General features: G+C 37.2%; 1 protein-coding gene across 3 annotated transcripts in view; it reads left to right on the forward strand.

Annotated features, from left to right (window-relative positions):
- NEXN (nexilin F-actin binding protein) overlaps nt 1–18,975 on the forward strand; it is a 64,647-nt gene that overhangs the window by 44,352 nt on the left and 1,320 nt on the right. For all 3 annotated transcript variants that reach the window (XM_049875606.1, XM_049875607.1, XM_049875608.1), the window contains 4 exons: nt 5,239–5,427; nt 9,830–10,027; nt 12,770–12,991; nt 18,775–18,960. In XM_049875606.1, coding sequence (XP_049731563.1) covers nt 5,239–5,427; nt 9,830–10,027; nt 12,770–12,991; nt 18,775–18,960 — 795 coding nt within the window. The remainder of the gene's footprint in view (nt 1–5,238; nt 5,428–9,829; nt 10,028–12,769; nt 12,992–18,774; nt 18,961–18,975) is intronic.

Here is an 18,975-nt window from a genome sequence, read left to right on the forward strand (position 1 = left end):
GTTTACGGTTCAAGTGTACAAAAATGTATACATACATTGTTATGTGACCCTAGTTGCTCTCCCTATAATGTGACAACACACTCCTCCTTTCCACCCTGGATTTCCCATGTCCATTCAACCAGCTCCTGTCCCTTTTTGCCTTCTCATCTCACCTCCAGACAGGAGCTACCCACTTAGTATCATGTATCTACTTGAACTAAGAAGCACTCTCTTCATAAGTATCGTTTTATATCTTATAGTCCAGTCTAATCTTTGTCTGAAGAGTTGGCTTCGAGAATGGTTTCAGTTCTGGGCTAACAGAGAGTCTGGGGGCCATGTCTTCTGGAGCCCCTCCAGTCTTAGTCAGACCATTAAGTCTGATCTTTTTACTAGAATTTGAGTTCCGCACCCCACTTTTCTCCTGTTCCGTCAGGGACTCTGTTGTGTTCCCTGTCAGGGCAGTCATCGGTGGTAGCCTGGCACCATCTTGTTCTTCTGGTTTCAGGCTGATGAAGTCTCTGGTTTATGTGGCCCTTTCTGTCTTTTGGGCTCATATTTTCCTTGTGTCTTTGATGTTCTTCATTCTCTTTTGCTCCAGGTGGGTAGGGACCAATTGATGTATCTTAGACGGCCACTTGCTAGCTTTTAAGACTCCAGACACCACTCACCAACGTGGGATGCAGAATATTTTAATAGAATTTGTTATGCCAGTTGACCTAGAAGTCTCCTGAAACCATAGTCCCCAGACCCCTGGCCCTGCTGCTCTGTCCCTTGAAGTGTTTGGTTGTATTCAGGAAGCTTCTTAGCTTTTGGTTTAGTCCAGTTGTGCTGACCTCCCCTGTATTGTGTGTTGTCCTTGCCTTCACCTAAGATAATTCTTGTCTACTACCTAGTTAGTGAATACCCCTCTCTTCACCTCCTTACCCTCCTAACCATCAAAGGAGGTTTTCTTCTGTTTAAACCCTTTCTTGAGTTCTTATGATAGCGGTCTTATACAATATTTGTCCTTTTACAACTGACTAATTTCACTCAGCATAATTATTTTTTAACCCCTTCCAGGTTCCTCCACGTTATGAGCTGTTCTTGGATTCATTGTTGTTCTTTATCATTGCGCATGTATTCCGTTGCGTGAATATACCATAATTTGTCTATCCATTCGTCCATTGTTGGGCACCTAGGTTGTTTCATCTTTTTGCTATTATGAATGGTGCTGCAGTGAACTTTGATATGCATGTATCTGTTTGTGTGACAGCTCTTATTTCTCTAGGATATAGTCCAAGGAGTGGGATTCCTGGATTCTATGGTAATTCTATTTTTAGCTTTTTAAGGAAACACCAAATCGATTTCCAAAGTGGTTGTACCATTTTACATTCCCACCAGCAGTGTATAAGTGTTCCAGGCTCTCCACAACCTCTCCAACATTTATTATTTTGTGTTTTTTGGATTAATGTTAGCCTTGTTGGAGTGAGATGGTATCTCATTGTAGTTTTGATTTGCATTTCTCTAATAGCTAATGGTCATGAGCATTTTCTCATGTATCTGTTAGCTGCCTGAATGTCTTCTTTGAAGTGGCTGTTCATATCCCTTAACCATTTTTTTTAAATTGTGTCTTTTTGTTGTTGAGGTTTTATACTGTCTTACAGATTTTAGACATTAGATGTTGATCAGATTTGTCTTAGCCAATTTTTTTTTCCCAGTCTGTAGGTTGTCTTTTTACTCTTTCGATGAAGTCTTTTGAGGAGCATAAGTGTTTGATTTTTATGAGCTCCCAGTTATCTAGTTTCTCTTCTGGTATTTGTGCATTGTTAGTAATGTTTTGTATTGTTTATGCCACATATTAGGGCTCCTAGAGTTGTCCTTATTTTTTCTTCCATGATCTTTATCATTTTAGATTTTATATTTAGGTCTTTGATCCATTTCAAGTTCGTCTTTGTGCACGGTGTGAGGTATGGGTCTTGTTTCATTTTTTGCAGATTGATATCCAGTTATGCCAGCACCATTTATTAAAGAGTGTCTTTTCCCCAGTTAACGGACTTTGGGCCTTTGTCAAATATCAGCTGCTCATAGATGGATGAATTTACATCTAGACTCTCGATTCTGTTCCATTGGTCTATGTATCTGTTGTTGTACCAGTACCAGGCTGTTTTGACTACTGTGGCCGTATAATAGGTTCTCAAATCAGGTAGTGTGAGGCCTCCCACTTTGTTGTTCTTCAGTAATACTTACTTATCTGGGCCCTCTCCCCTTTCCATATGAAGTTGGCGATTTGTTTTTCCATCTCATTAAAAAATGCCATTGGAATTTGAATCGGGATTGCATTGTATCTGTAGATTGCTTTGGGTAGAATAGACATTTTCACAATGTTGAGTCTTCCTATCCATGAGCAAGGTATGTTTTTCCACTTATGTAGGTCTCTTTTGGTTTCTTGCAGTAGTGTCTTGTAGTTTTCTTTGTATAGGTCTTTTATGTCTTTGGTTAGGTTTATTCCTATTTTATCTTCTTGGGGACTATTGTAAATGGTTTTGATTTGGTGATTTCCTATTTGAAGTTCTCTTTGTTGGTGTAGAGGAATCCTACTGATTTTTGTGTGTTTATCTTGTATTCTGATACTTTGCTGAAATCTTGTATTAGTTTCAATAATTGTCTTGTGGATTCTTTCAGGTTTTCTGTGTATAAGATCATATCATCTGCCAAAAGAGATACTTTTACTTCTTCCTTACCAATTTGGATGCCCTTTATTTCTTTTTCTAGCCTAATTGCTCTGGCTAGGACCTTCAGCACAATATTGAATAAGAGTGGTGATGAAGGATATCCTTTTCTGGTTCCCATTCTCAAGGGAATGCTTTCAAACTCTCTCCATTTAGGATGATGTTGGCTGTTGGCTTTGTATAAATGCCTTTTATTATGTTGAGGAACTTCCCTTCTATTCCTATTTTGCTGAGAGTTTTTATCGTGAATGCGTGTTGAACTTTGTCAAATGTCTTTTCTGTATCAATTGATAAGATCATGTGGTTCTTGTCATATGTTTTATTTATGCGATGGATTACATTGATTGTTTTTCTAATGTTGAACCATCCCTGCATACCTGGTGTGAATTCTACTTGGTCATGGTGAATTATTTTCAGTAAAAACATTTTTTAACTTTTTATTTAATACTAAAAAAAAAAAAAAAAAATTTTTTTTTTTTTTTTTATGGAAGGTAGCTGGTTTTTCTACATTCATTAGAATGAATCTAAATTCATCCCTATAAATTTGAGACTTTCTATAGAAAAGGGCCTGATTTCAAAAATGTATTCATATTGCATACATAAAATGCATCTATATTGTTTTCTCGTTTCCTTTTGGGGACATTTTACCCAATATGCCTAAAAATTCATTTTTTGTCTTATAAATTCTTATTAAAAAGCCCATTGTTGTTGAGTCGATTCTGACTCATAGTGCCCCTATAGGACAGAGTAGAACTGCCTCACAGGGTTTCCAAGGAGCGGCTGTTGGATTTTAAGTGCTGACCTTTTGGTTAGTAGCGGAGCTCTAAATCACTGCACCACCAGGGCTCCTATAAATTGTTATAAATATGTGAAATGATTACTCATTGAACCTGGTTTCTCTTCATCTGTTAGTTCAGCCTGCACTGTATATAATGGCATGAGTGCAGCACACTTTCAAGTCTAATAATAAGTGTACACTTAGTGTTTCAGTTCAGCTTTTCAAATGTTTGAACATATCAAAATAACTATGGAATATGCAGTTTGCCATGCGAGTTTGTGTATCTGTATATATATGTGCATACAGCGTAGTGGTTATGACTATAGATTTTGAGTCCAGACTTCTTAGGTTCAGATAATTCTTGGATCTACCATTTATTTCTCAGAGCCCTGATGTCGCATTGGTTAAGAGCTTGGCTGCTAATCAAAAGGTCAGCAGTTCGAATCCAGCAGCCGCTCCTTAGAAACCCTATGGGGCAGTTCTGCTCTGTCCCATAGGGTTGCTCTGACTTGGAATTGACACTACACCAATGAGTATACCATTTATTAACTGTGCATATTAATTAGCTCTCTCTGTCTTAATTTCTCAGCTGTGAAATGGTGAAAACAATAGTGCCTACTTTTAAGGTTGTTATAAAGATTAAAAGGGTTAATACTTAAAAAGCACTTAAAATAGAGCCTGGTATATATTAAGTGCTTTAAATATGCTTATTGTTATTATGATATTAATAGATCTATTGATACAAAATAAAACCAGAAATAATAGAACACTGATTCCAATCTCATTAAAAGAATTTTAAAAGTGAACATCTATAATTTTAAAAGTTACCAGAACTTTCTTGATCAGCTCTGATTACTGATATTCTAAGAATTATATCTCTAAAATTTTAATTTTCTATACATTTGTTTCAAAATTTTATTACTTTTGGATAATTATACTTGTACAGTACCTATACATTTCAGGTATCACTGGTGGTTCAATTTAATGAAAAAAGAAACAGAAGTATCATTAATTAATAAAATCACACATTTTGGTTAATATTAAATTAAAATTTTAATTAATAAAATTATAAAATTTGAATTTTATGCAAAGTAGGGTTTGGTTATTTTGGTTTTAGTTCCAGATAATAATCTTTTATCTGATTAATATATGGAAAAGCACCATAGTTCATAGTAAAAATTCCATGAAAATTACAAAATGAAAACCTTTTTTACTATGAAATAAACTATTGGTAAGTATACCTGAACCTCAATTTAAATTATTTATATATATTTCAAAAAAAACCTGTTGCTGTCGAGTTGATTCCAACTCATAGCGACCATATGGGACAGAGTAGAACTTCCACATAGAGTTTCCAAGGAGTGCCTCGTGGGTTTGAACTTCTGACCCTTTGGTTAGCAGCTGTGGCACTTAACCACTATGCCACCAGTGGTTAAGTATATATAGCTTTTTGTTTATTCTGGGAGAGTTAATATTTAAGGGAACTCTTAAATGACTTCTTTATTTTTTAATCCTCCATCTTATCTATTTAAAAATTTTGACTTGCTTGAGAAGTTTTATTTAACTTGAGTAAATCTTTGGAATTTCTCCAAATTTGAACACTTAATCATACAAGACTTTATCATGTAAGACCTTAAAAGGAAGATTTTGGTCTAGCATATTAAGGGCTAAAAACACTCCTGTATGAGGTGAATAATTCTGTGCCTTTGATTTGTAATTCATTCTTGTCTTTGATGATTCTCAGTTTTTAGTAATTAATAGTTTCTTTGTTAGGTAAAGGAAGAGGAGGAAAACCAAGACACAGAAAAATTTTTTAAAGAATACCGCCCTGGTAAACTCAAACTCAGTTTTGAAGAAATAGAAAGGCAGAGGAGAGAAGACGAAAAAAGAAAAGCAGAAGAAGAAGCCAGAAGAAGAATTGAGGAAGAAAAGAAGGCATTTGCTGAAGCAAGGAGGAGCATGGTAAGACAGAACCTAATTGGAGAATGCCCCATTAGGATTCAGCTTTTTAGAATGTTAATAGAAATCATTAGACCTTGGGGAATACCCTGTTGTTTCTGGGATTTTGCCAAGAGTAGGAATAGCAAATAAATTTTAAATTCTTCTATGGCATAATGCCAGTCAGTTGAAGGTGTTTGCTTCAATGCAGTTCTGAGAAGGTTCTAATTAAATTGCCATCTCTGGCATAGATGATTGAATATTGTCTTCCTTCTTTGGGAAGACATGTTTTCCAGAATTTAGTATCTATAGAGAAGCAGGGAGCTTCCGTCCCTCCCCTCTCCTCTTTTGTCTCCCTCAGTCTTTCCTTCCTGCTTTTCCTTGTTTTCAATTTTCATCCTATCCAGAATATATTAAATGACCAAAGTCATTTAACCACAATTATTTAACTCTACAAAATACTCACTCATCACTCCTGGATATTGATACCAAATTAATTATGCCACAAAGTTATATTTCCTACACTACACTATTTTTATGTTTGTAAAATGTACAGTTATCTAACAGACTTTATTTTCAAGCAGTGTGACACTTGAACAGTCCATCTTCTTCTTGAAACATTTTAATTGGCTTCAGTGATATCATAACCCCGTTTTCCTCCTACTTCTCAGTGAGCCTCAAGTGTTTGACCTCATCACCCCATGCAGATGCTCAAATCAGAGCCTTAAACACCTCCACTTTCTCATTCATGCCTCACATCCAGTCACTAAATCTCATTTATTCTACCTCTTAAATCATTCTACAATCTATCAGTTTTTCTCCATTTCCCACTGCCACTACTATAATCCAGGTTACTGTTATGCATTGCCTGGGCCCAACTCCTAATTAACTTGCTTTCTTATCTATAATTCATTCTTCTCTGTAAAGCCAGGAGTGATCTTTACAAAAAAAAAAAAAAGGTAATTTACTTGCATTGCTACATTGTTACTACCATATTTTGCTTTAATATCTTTCCATTCCCTTTAAGCAAAAATCCAAAAACTTTAAAAAATGCATTCCTTTATAATTTTGCCTTTGTATATTATCCAGCTTAATTTCTTGATTCTTCCTTTACCTGCCACCTTTGTACCAGGCGTACTAAATTTCTTTTTATCTCTTCAAAGTGCTGTGCTTTCACTTCTTGTGCCTTCACAAATGCTGCCTGAAACATGTTGCTCTCTTCTTTCCTTATGCTCTTGTATCCCCTGTTCATCCATTCAGTTTTCTTTGGGAAGCTTTTACAGATGACACAACTTGAAGACAGGTGCTTTTTCTGTGTATTCTCATAGCACTTAGTACTCTCTCAGCCTAGCACTAATGCTGTACAGTAAGTCCCTGGATTATGAACGTCAGATTTACAAATAATATTTGCTCTTTAATGTTATATAAATTTGCCCTCACTTTGAAAGATTGAACCAGCCCCTACTTGCAAGAAATTCTTGATCATAATCACCTTTACTAGCTGCAGGTGCAGGTTTTAAATCATTGAAAAGTCCTCTAGCCTTTTCTTGCACTGAATAAAACTAAAAACCAAACCCATTGCCGTCGAGCTGATTCCGACTCATTGTGACCCTATAGGGCAGAGTAGAACTGTTCCATAGGGCTTCCAAGGCTATAAATCTTTATGGAAGCAGACTGCCATATCTGTCTCCTGCGGAGTGGCTCGTGGGTTCGAACCACCTCCACCTTTTGGTTAGTGGCTGAGCGCTTAATCACTGTACCACCAGGGCTCTGCTCTTGCACTAAAGGATAAATAAGAACCATATGCACCTGTTCCGACTTACCTACAAATTCTTAAAGACATAGTTAGGAACAGATCTCATTTGTAACCCAGGGACTGCCTGTATTGTTATTACTTATTGGCTGTCTTTCTCAGTGAGATTCTCTTTTGTTTATCAAGCACGTGGTACAATGCCTAGCATAACAGACCTCCAATAAATATTTGTGAAATAAGTGAAATTAAAACTATCTTGTGTATATTGGAAACCCTGGTAGCATAGTGGTTAAGGGCTGCTGACTGCTAACCAAATCCACCAGTTGCTTCTTTGAAGCCTTATGGGGCAGTTCTGCTGTGTCCTGTGGGGTCACTATGAGCTGGAATGGACTTGAGGGCAACAGGTTTTGTTTTTTGTGTGTGTATTAGGTAACCCCTGATTCACAAATGGTTCCTACCTAGAAACCCTGTAAACATTGTGAAAGCATTTAATTTTTAGAGAACATTTTCAGAAGTGGTAGAAGAGAATAGCTGTGAAGATTAGGAAACCTAATCCTGGGGGCAGATTTTAATACCAACCTGCCTCCAATTTTTCACTCTACTAAATTGCCTTTTTACCATGATTCATTAGGAGGAAAAGTGCAGAGAGGGGAAATTGCATTAAACCAAAACCAGGTTTCATCTATTTAAAAATGTCCTAGAGACATTTATGTATCAGGACAGGAAAAAGAAGCTTCCTTCATTTATGTTGTTTTCTTATTCAGGGCCAAGTACACTACCATATTTTTATTGAAATAACATGTACCTTCTACTTTTGTTTGCCAACCACTCCCTCCGCCTCCACGTATTGTCATAAGCACCAATATGCCTTTTTTTTAAGTATGTAGAAACATAAGGTTCGCTATGAGTCGGAATAGACTCGACCACAACAGGTTATAAGGTTGGCAGTTCCAATCCACCAGCTGCTCCTTGGAAACCCTATGGCACAGTTTTACTCTGTCCTATGGGATCGCTAACCCTGGTGGTGTAGTGGTTAAGAGCTATGGCTGCTAACCAAAAGGTTGCAGTTCAAATCCACCAGGAGCTTCTTGGAAATCCTATGGGGCAGTTCTACTCTGTCCTATACGGACACTATAAGTCAAAATGGACCTGACAGCAATCATTTTTTTTTTTTTTTTTAATGAGTCGGAATCAACTCCATGGCAACAGGTTTTTTATTTAAAAAAATAAGCATTGTGTGCTTTCAAAAATACCCTGCAGGGGGAGGGCATGGTAGCAAATAAACATAGAAAGACTCGTTATTTGTGTAAAATATGTTAATTTCATTTTATACATATATATATAATATATATAAATAATTACCGCTCGTCTCTCTCATTCACCGCTGTTTTAGCCACAGGGTCACAATTCAGGCCAGAGGTTTATGTGTAATATGCCTTCAGGGGGTCAGAAAACAGAATTAGCTCATTGTTTCCTATGGTAAAATGTATTCCAAATCAGCAACTTAAAAGCAAAGTTTCTATTTGCAATTTAGTAATTGCCTTTATGCAGATGATAATATAATAATAAAACCACCATCTGCGAGCTTACCATGGTATCAGGCACTCTGCTAAATGTTTTAAACTTTATTTAACCCTCATGACAACTCTATGAAAGTTGTCACAGATAAGGAAACTCAGATTTAAGAAAGATGAGATAACTTGCCCAAAATCACAGCTAGATGGCATGGTCAAATAGTTTTCTTGAAATTACAAAAAGACAGTTTAACTTATTAAAAAAAAAAAGATTCTTGAGGTTTTCAATCCCAGCTTCACCACTTACTGTTTATGTTGACTTTGGACAAGTTGCTTTTCAATGCCTTAGTTTCCTCCTCTGTAAAGTATGGATGTTAATAATATCTACTTCGTAGGATTACAGGATTAAATAATCACTACAGTGCTTAGAACTGTACCTGGTACAAAGTACGCTCTCAGTAAGTATTAACTATTATTATTTCTGTAAAATTAGCCTGATAGCAAATAATTCAGTACAATAAAATTATAGCATTAAGACTGATTTTTGCCTGATTATGAAGGAATCATGATGGGTCACCTGACTCATTCAGGTAAGACCAGGATTTAACTGAAATGCTCTATTTTGATTGCCAATGTGAAGATTAATTTTAATGCAATTATAAAAATGTTCTCAATATTAGAAAATCTTAAGGTCTAATTCAAATTACTCATAGCATAAATAAAGTCAGTGTTCTTTATGTTCAAGGGAATGTAGACTAGATGGATACATTTCCTCTGTAAATACAAAAAACCTCAGTTTTGCATTTTCTAATAATTCCTCCCTTGTTTATTGCTTTATATTTTTGAGGAGAATTTAGATCTCCTGATTTTTAGTTGAATGTGGAACTTTTCTATTAAGTAATCCCACTTTCTACAAGAAGTATTACCTTGTTACCAAAAAAGCCAAAACCCACTGCTGTCGAGTCGATTCCGACTCATAGAGACCCTATAGGACAGAGTAGAACTGCCCTATAGAGTTTCCAAGGAGCGTCTGGTGGACTTAAACTGCCGTCCTTTTGGTTAGCAGCTGTAGCACTTAGCCACTATGCCACCAGGGTTTCCATTACCTTGTTAGTATGTATAATTCTGGCAAGAGTAATAAAAGAATTATTTTAAACAGGTAATAGATGATGACTCCCCAGAGATGTATAAAACAATCTCTCAAGAATCTCTTACACCGGGAAAACTAGAAATTAATTTTGAACAATTATTAAAACAAAAAATGGAAGAAGACAAACGGCGAACAGAGGAGGAGCGGAAGCATAAGCTAGAAATGGAGAAACAAGAATTTGAACAACTGAGACAAGAAATGGGAGAGGTAAGATTTTTAAGAAACACCCATTTAGGTTCCACAAATATTTATTAAACTAAGCATTTTACATATATTGCCTTACAGTAACCTTGTATTATCATTCACGTAAAGCATATGCAACATACTCGTATGAGGCATTTCCCTGGTACAGGTTTTAGCATAGTTGTGTGCACATTCTAGCCTGCTATCACTGTATTCCTTCCTTGCTAGCTTAAAAAAGCATAACAAGATTGCAAGTGACTGAGGTCTTACCACACTATCTAAAGCAAATATTTCTTTTTTAAATACATCTCACAATTACGTATGGATACACCATGACTGAGAACTACTGTTCTACAGTATATAATGTACCCATTTATGCTTATTTTACTTGAGACAAGTAGAATTAAGCCGATAAATTTAATCAAAATAAAACTACAAGAATAATATGGATGCTAATAGGAACATTGGAGTTTGGCAAATCTTTGAATAATTTACTAAATTATTCTAAGACGAAATCTTGATACTGTTGAATTAAATCTTAGTATGCTTTCTCTAGTATTGAAATGAATTAAATACACACACACAAACACATGCTCACACACACAAATATGGAATATACAGGGCTAGCTTCATGGAAATGCAACCTGTGCAGCCACACAGGACCCCAAGCTGAGAAGGGCATTGCATTTATTTTGTAAGTGATGTCCTGCCTCCTGTTGCTGTTCTGACTGCTCAGGATGGGTTCTTAGCAGCCCATTTCTCACTTCCTGTTGCCGGAGCCCCTGGAAGTTGCCACCCTCCACCTGGGGTTTCTTAGAGGAGTAGGGGGAGGTCCAGGGGTCTGAGCATGTGTGTAGTGAGGGTTGGATAAAGCAAGGTAGTAGCTGTCTCAGCCTTGGGCTGACAGTGCCATGACACAATTGGCAGGTGACTTGATGGGGGCTTCTTGCAAGCCCCTGATCTAGAAACTAAGTGCATTCCTACTCATAAATTGCAATCCCTTGAAAGTTGCATGTTTGCCATGGGTTGGGGTGGCAGGCCTGTGGAAAGGAGACATTTACTTCCGTCCTGGTAGGAGTCCTGCAAATTATGTAGCTGGCCCTGAGGATAGAAATACTGTGTAAATATAAAGACATAAATATATATGTGTAAAATTCCATCAATATGTTGTGGAAAAATCCATGAAAAAAAAAAGTTCAATAGCATTTACTTTATAAAGGATACTGAAACTGAATTCTCTAGGAATTGCTAGGAAAACTAACATCTGAAAAAAAAAAAACAAAAACCTGTTGCCGGTGAGTCAATTCTGACTCATAGCAACCCTACAGGACAGAGTAGAACTGCCCCACAGAGTTTCCAAGGAGCACCTGGTGGATTCAAACTGCTGACATTTTGGTTAGCAGACATAGCCCTTAACCACTATGCCACCAGGGTTTCCATCATCTAAAGTAGAATATAATTTAGTATATTACTGAGATGTAATTAATTGATACATGACAGTGTGTACCTGTCAGTAAGACATTCTGGTGCTATTTGACTGTCTCAGTATGTCTGAGAGTTTTCGAGCAAAGTAGCACGCCAATTCCAAAATTACCTAGAGTGTAGATAATTAGTTCAACCACTTATTTTATCAGAATGATTTAGAAACCATTGTGCTGTGTGTACCTCTATCATAAATTTGTTTTTGGTATTTCAGGAGTTACATATTTTCACCCACATAGACTAAAAAAGTGGAGGTAGTATAAACAAGTTTTGTTTTCCCCCTTGGTTGAGCCAAGGAATTAAGCCTTATGTCACATCATCCATTATGACCCTACCGCCTTTTTTCCTTACTCTGCCTAGAACTCTAGGTCTTCTCCAGGAAAAGGACACCAGGAATAAGTGTAATATATTACCACTCTATATAGTGGGATTAGGGTTTAGCATAAGAAATATTACAGAGGACTAGACCCATTGCCACTGAGTTGATTCCAACTCATAGCAACCATATAGGACAGAGTAGAACTGCCCTTCCAAGGAGCAGCTGGTGGATTTGAACTGCTGATTAGCAGCCGAGCTCTTAACCACTGTGCCACCAGGGCTCCTACAAAGGACTAGTAGTAATAAATGCAGAAAAGGGAAAGTAATCTGAATATTACAAGACTCCTTTTCTATCTTTTTTGGCAGAATATATAACTGAGGATACAAGTGATATGTAGAGAAATGTTGTAGGCATTCTACCAGAATACATTTATAGAAATTCGTTAATTCAGTTAAAGTTTTGAAGACTGATATTTATTAGACTACAATAAAACCAAAGACAGGTGGAATTTTAAGGATACTCTGGCTCTATTTAGAGACAAAAAAATAATGACCAGTGGACTAAGCGACTAGGCAAAGGGTCACGCAGTATCAGATCCAGAACTAGAATTCATGTCTGATTCCTAGCCCGGTGTTCTTTCAATATTATTTCTTGGCCTTCCCCTGAACAAAAATCTTCCCATAATTCTTAGTAAAAGCTAATCCTGCCATACATATTTTAGTTCTAGCAGTTTATCGTGGAATGTTAAACGTGGTTTTGAGCCATATTCCTTAACAAAATAATATTTTAAATGGAATGTTATATAAAGTCTTAAATGTGTAGCACCAATCAGTAAATTTAGGAATTTATTTGAGGAGGTTATTTATGTTTGGCTTCAAATAAGAAATAGTGCACACTTTCTGGATGGTTTATTGTATGAAGTGATATATTGGTATTTAATATGTGAAAATCTTATATTTTTGAAGGAAGAGGAAGAAAGTGAAACCTTTGAACTTAGCAGGGAATATGAAGAATTAATAAAATTAAAAAGGAGTGGGTCTATTCAAGCAAAAAATCTAAAAAGCAAGTTTGAAAAAATTGGACAGTTATCTGAAAAAGAAATACAGAAGAAGATAGAAGAAGAACGGGCAAGAAGAAGAGCAATTGACCTTGAAATTAAAGAGCGAGAAGCAGAAAATTTTCATGAGGTACATTACTTTATATTTAACATAATTATGGTACAGGAGCCCTGGTGGTGCACCAGTTAAGGGATCAGGCTGCTAACCAAAAGGTCAGCAGTTTGAATCCACCAGCCATTTCTTGGAAACCGTATGGGGCAGTTCTACTGTCCTATAGTCTCACTATGAGTCAGAATCAACTTAACGGCACTGGGTTTCTTTCTTCAATGGTACCTTAATGACAATAACACTGGCTTGAAACAGGTCTTTGAACCAGTTTGTTCTGGTTTGAACCCCTGCTGAGCATTTGAATTTCCACCTTACATATACTGAACCTACATTTTAACAAGATTCCCAGGTGAGTCTTATGTATAATCAACTTTGAGAACCACTGCTCTACTAGTGGTTCTCAGAATTGGTCCCTAACCAGCAGCATTAGCATCGCTTGGGGAGTTGTTAGAACCACTTCCAAGCCCTGCTTTGAAGTAAGTTTTGTATTTAATCATGGATGTATATAATAAGTTGGGAACTAAATAACAAAAACATATTGTGATCTAAAGGGACTTTGAAAGACTTCCCGACTCCAGCATTGTTTCTAAATAACTTTTTCAGTGTTAAAACCTATAAAAAAAACCCAAAACCAAACCCAGCTCCGTTGAGTCGATTCTGACTCAAAGCGACTCTATAGGACAGAGTGGAACTGCCCCATAGAGTTTCCAAGGAGCGCCTGGCAGATCCGAACTGCCGACCCTTTGGTTAGCAGCCGTAGCACTTAACCACTACGCCACCAGGGTTTCCGTTAAAACCTATAGTGAACATCAAAAGGCTTACTTTTTAACAAAAACAGTTCAATTAACTAGCCCGTTTTAGTTTGGATCAGTAGAACCAGAGTAAGCTAGAGTTAAACTCCGTAAAGTATTCCTGTTTTAAAGATGATGCCCATAAAACCTCTACGATCTGCTCAAAGTCACACTAATAATTCAGTGGCAGAACGCAGAGGACAAGAATTTGAAGTGCATACCCCCATATGTAAAATGAAGAGGCAATCACTAGATGATTTGGCAGTATTACAATGTTCCAGGGGGGGAAAACAGACCTAGCTTCTAGCTTAATGACTGTTTCCATGGTTACGAATATTGGTTTAAATATGATCTGAATTTTTTTTTTTCTGCCAGAAGTTGCCGTTCTATAGTATCTAACAGCATTTAATCTATATTCTTCTAAAAAGTCATCTTCTTTAGTCAACTAGCAAAACAGGCGTGGGAAAATGCAAAAACTCCATGCAAATTCTTGGGACTATAAGCAATTCAATATTAGGTGAGCAGAGTGCAAGGCCCAGAACAGCAAAAGATACCCATGCACAGCTAAACTGACCATGGAGGTCTTAGATGCCAATGTAACTTTGTTTTATAGGTGTGCATTGAAGGGATTTTTTTTTTTTTTAAAGAAAGGAGTGATGTTATCAAAAAGCATTTTTAGAGCTAGACCATGCTGAAGCTAAAGATGATTTTAGATACATGCATTAAAAATTATTTGGATGCATACTCTGTTCCAGAGGCTATTCTTGACACTGGAACTACATCGGTGATGTAGATGCTACATTGTAGCTTTTACAATATAACAAGTGGGGTCAGGGTAGTGGAATGAAAAACACATATTGGGTGGCTATAAATAAAACTTCATAGATTAGTAAAGCAAGGCAAAGGTGAATAGGGAGTATGAGTTACTATTTTATACAAGGCGGTCAGGTACGGCCTGGAATGGAAAGGATAAATTAGTGCGTAGGATGTAAAACAGGATTTGGGATGGTGGTGGAGAGGAAGGAATCAAAGGGACTGGACATACATAAGGGAACACGGGAATACAAGAGGAAGAGCGCTCACGAGCTGTTTTAGACAAATGGAGATGCTGTGGAACATCCAGATGATATCCATCAATTTGGTGTGCATCTGACTGAAGCTTGTAGGGACTTAAGGCCTCGATTAGTTGTAGATATGTAGATAAACCTTTTAGTCATTGCCAAAAGTGAATGCCATTCCCATTTTTTAATGTTTCTTATGTCAGGCCTGGTGCTAAAGTTTTGGGGACAAATAAGTGAATATGATAGTGCTTGCCCTCAAGAAAGTCAGCGTAATGCGGTATGTATGAAAGCAATAGATGTTTTAAGTGCTGTAACAGTACGTATTTAGTGTATGAGGTCATACCGGATGAAGTCACTATGCCTAGGGGAGTGTTAACGGGGCTGAGAAAATGACATTTAAGCCAAATGTGGAGGTTGAATAAAAATTGCAGTTAAATAGGGGAAGCATTCCAGATTGAGGGAACAATGTGAGTCAAACATGGAGGTTTTAAATATTTACCTGAGTAGAAAAAGGTTCAAAGGACTATAATGCAATATTCATAGAATAAGGAGTGACAGGATAATGAGATGTAAAAGTAGGTTGTGGCTAATTGATGAAGGGCCTTTTTAATCCTTGTAAGGACTATAAACAATGTTAACACAGGACAGTTAAAAAGGTTTGTTTACCAAAGAATTCTGGCATCATGGAGGATGAATTGGAGGAAAGTGAAGGCATGAAGTTAGGGCAGTATTACAATGTTCCAGGGGGGAAAAACAGACCTAGCTTCAACAGAACTGAGTAACAAGTTGCTTATGGGCAGAAGAAGGTGGTTGCTGAGGAGCCTAACATTACTTCCAGATTACCAGGGAAACGAGATGATGCTACAGAGAATTCAGGAGATGGGGAGAGGTGGAATAGTTTTGGACATGTGAAATCTATAGCTATGTAAAAATAAAAAAACCAGTTGCTGTCAACTCCAACTCATGGTGACCTCACATATGTCAGAGTAAGCTGTGATCCACAGGGCTTTCAATGGCCATTTTTTTTGGAAGTAGACCACCAGGCCCTTCTTCTGAGGCATCTCTGGCTAGACATCAACCTCCAATCCTTCAGCTGTGCTTGAACCGCCTAGGGACTCGTGTTTAAAGTCAGTCTAAAATGCAGACCCTTAGTTCAGGAGATACAGAATCCAGTCTTTATGCATACTACACAAGTAGATGAAGTCATCCAGAAAGTTCATAGTTTGAAGGCAAGTAATAGTATCAGAGAATAACATTTAATAGATGGTCAGAAAATCAGTTGAGATTGAGTCTTTAGAGAGGTAAATATATTGTGCCTTTTTGTTAAAGGCAGTGAAACCTCAGAGCAGTCATTTCTACCCCTACAAACCATATAGGTAAGATAATAAATGAAACCTTCCTTAATCAAAGAATTCCATCCTCACTCCAGTAGAGCTTAATTTGTACCACTCATTTGGTATTTAAACCACGTAACAGCTTTAGTGTTTGACTTTCTAGTTATATTTTCCAGTAAGGTATACTCTGAAACCATTTCTTTTCCTTTCTTGTATCTCAAATTCACTGCATAACTGTACTGTCTTTAAGATTCATGTGTTGGGGCTCTTTTAAGAATGTTACCTGAGAAAGATCGCTCCATTTTACATGACTCCTAAGATTCCTTTCCTGGAAACATTTTTTTTTATTAACTTTTATTGAGCTTCCAGTGAACGTTTACAAATCAAGTCAGTCTGTCACATATAATTTTATATACATCTTACTCCATACTCCCACTTGCTCTCCCCCTAATTAGTCAGCCCTTCCAGTCTCTCCTTTCGTGACAATTTTGCCAGCTTCCAACTCTATCCTCCCATCCCCCCTCCAGACAGGAGATGCCAACAGTCTCGTGTCCACCTGATATAATTAGCTCACTCTTCATCAGCATCTCTCTCCTACCCACTGTCCAGTCCCTTTCATGTCTGATGAGTTGTCTTTGGGGATGGTTCCTGTCCTGTACCAACAGAAGGTTTGGGGACCATGACCGCCGGGATTCCTCCAGTCTGTCAGACCATCAAGTATGGTCCTTTTATGAGAATTTGGGGTCTGCATCCCACTGATCTCCTGCTCCCTCAGGGGTTCTCTATTGTGCTCCCTGTTAGGGCAGTCATCGATCGCAGCCGGGCACCCACTAGTTCTTCTGGTCTCAGGATGATGTAGGTCTCTGGTTCATGTGGCCCTTTCTGTCTCTTGGGCTCTTAGTTCTCGTGTGACCTTGGTGTTCTTCATTCTCCTTTGCTCCAGGTGGGTTGAGACCCCTGGAAACATTTTTAACGTGACTTTTCAGGGATCCAAAAAGGGCAACAATTATACATAGTAACAAATTAAACTGTTCATAAACTTCCTCCCAGTTAGCTCATGAGGAATTTTTTACTTACCCAAATTTATTTTTCTAAATGCAAGTATGAAGTAGCTAAATGAATAACTTAAGAATGTAAACTTTTATGCTCAAATCCGGAAGGAATGTTGTTAAGCGGGAGGGAACTATTTAGTCAGAACAGTAGTTAAAGAACCTGCTGGAATATCCTATCTTGGAGATTCATTTGGTAAACAAAAAGTAAAAATGTATATAATGTGAACAAAGAGGTCTTTTTCTCCTTTAAGTTTTGGAAAAGACATAAACCTACAGTAAGCAAACCACTGTTTAACTTGCACTTTGTTTTTTAAGCGTAACAACTGTATTAGCACCATTCATTAGCAGTAACTAGTCAGGCATTTATGTTTATCTTTTGAAGGGAGTGATGGCATAAAATAATTTACACATCAGGCATCTGGCTATGTCTGATGTTCTGCTATCTTACAACACTTTTAAGTCAAATAAAAATCTGACTCAGGAGAACCAGAAAAACTATCTTCTACCTCCTACTCCATTTATTGGAACTGAGGTACAACTCTCGAACTGATGCTAAAACATCCATGAACCAAGATTTTTCCTCTATAGGCACTTAGCTCACAGCTTGTTTCAAAAGTTTCCTTATTTAAGTTATATCCTGAATCAATTTTCCCACAATATTGTGAAACATAAACGGTAGAATTTCCGTATCACAGAAGCTTTAGTTTAGAAACCATCAACTACAACTTTAGAAACTATAACTACATTCATCTTAACTTCTTGCTTCCTGCTATTTGACCCTACTTTACTAAAACTGCTCCTGAAGGCCATCAGTGACCCATCACCAAGTTGAGTTTTTCCTAGACTCACGCTGCTATTAAATAAAAAAAAAACGCTATTAGGCAGCTGAAACTCTGCTTTTAATTACTGCTTTGGTTATTTCCATGGCTTCCAACTCTCACTCTTAAAAAAATAACTCAAATATTTCACCAGTGACCTCTCGTTCCAGCCATGGCCTCTTTTAACAGTTGTCCCTCCCTGCTGTTTTTCGACCTGTAAACACCGTTTCCTGACATTTTGACCATCAAGAAATTATTCGTTGGATGGAATCAATCTCTCAAGGGCAGTTTTATTAGGAAGGATGAGGAAAAAAATCATTATATGAAAAAAAACAGAACTCTGCTACATTCATACCCTATTATGTAGGAGTGCAAAAAGTGGTATGGAAACTCTTGGAAGAAGGGGATATCTTAATAATAGTTACAATGTATAGTCAGTCTAATCTTTTTCTATTATTCAGCTATCAACACTGAATGGGTTGGGCAAATAAAGACAAAGCCGGGGACCCCAGTAATATTGCGTGAACTTTATGTTGGAAGGGAATTAAGAAAATGTTTCACAAATCAACTTTGTCATCTTCCTGACTTGAGGGACAGTGACTATCTGCGTGTCTGTAGCATAGCACAAATAAGCATTACCAAACATGTTTTGCAACCTGTAAACATCTCGTTCAGATCTATTAATGTTTTAGTTTTTGATGGTTTCTAGAAAATAAGTTATTGTTATTCTTGGCCCACTTTCTTGAAGGAAGAAGATGTAGATATCAAGCCTGCAAAAAAAAGCGAGGCTCCATTTACTCATAAAGTGAATATGAAAGCTAGATTTGAACAAATGGCTAAAGCTAGAGAAGAAGAAGAACAAAGAAGAATTGAAGAACAAAAGTTCCTACGTATGCAATTTGAACAGAAGGAAATTGATGCAGCACTGCAGAAGGTACCAGGCTTATAT

The sequence above is a fragment of the Elephas maximus genome, chromosome 3 (assembly GCF_024166365.1).
Source record: "Elephas maximus indicus isolate mEleMax1 chromosome 3, mEleMax1 primary haplotype, whole genome shotgun sequence".
NCBI lineage: Eukaryota > Metazoa > Chordata > Mammalia > Proboscidea > Elephantidae > Elephas > Elephas maximus.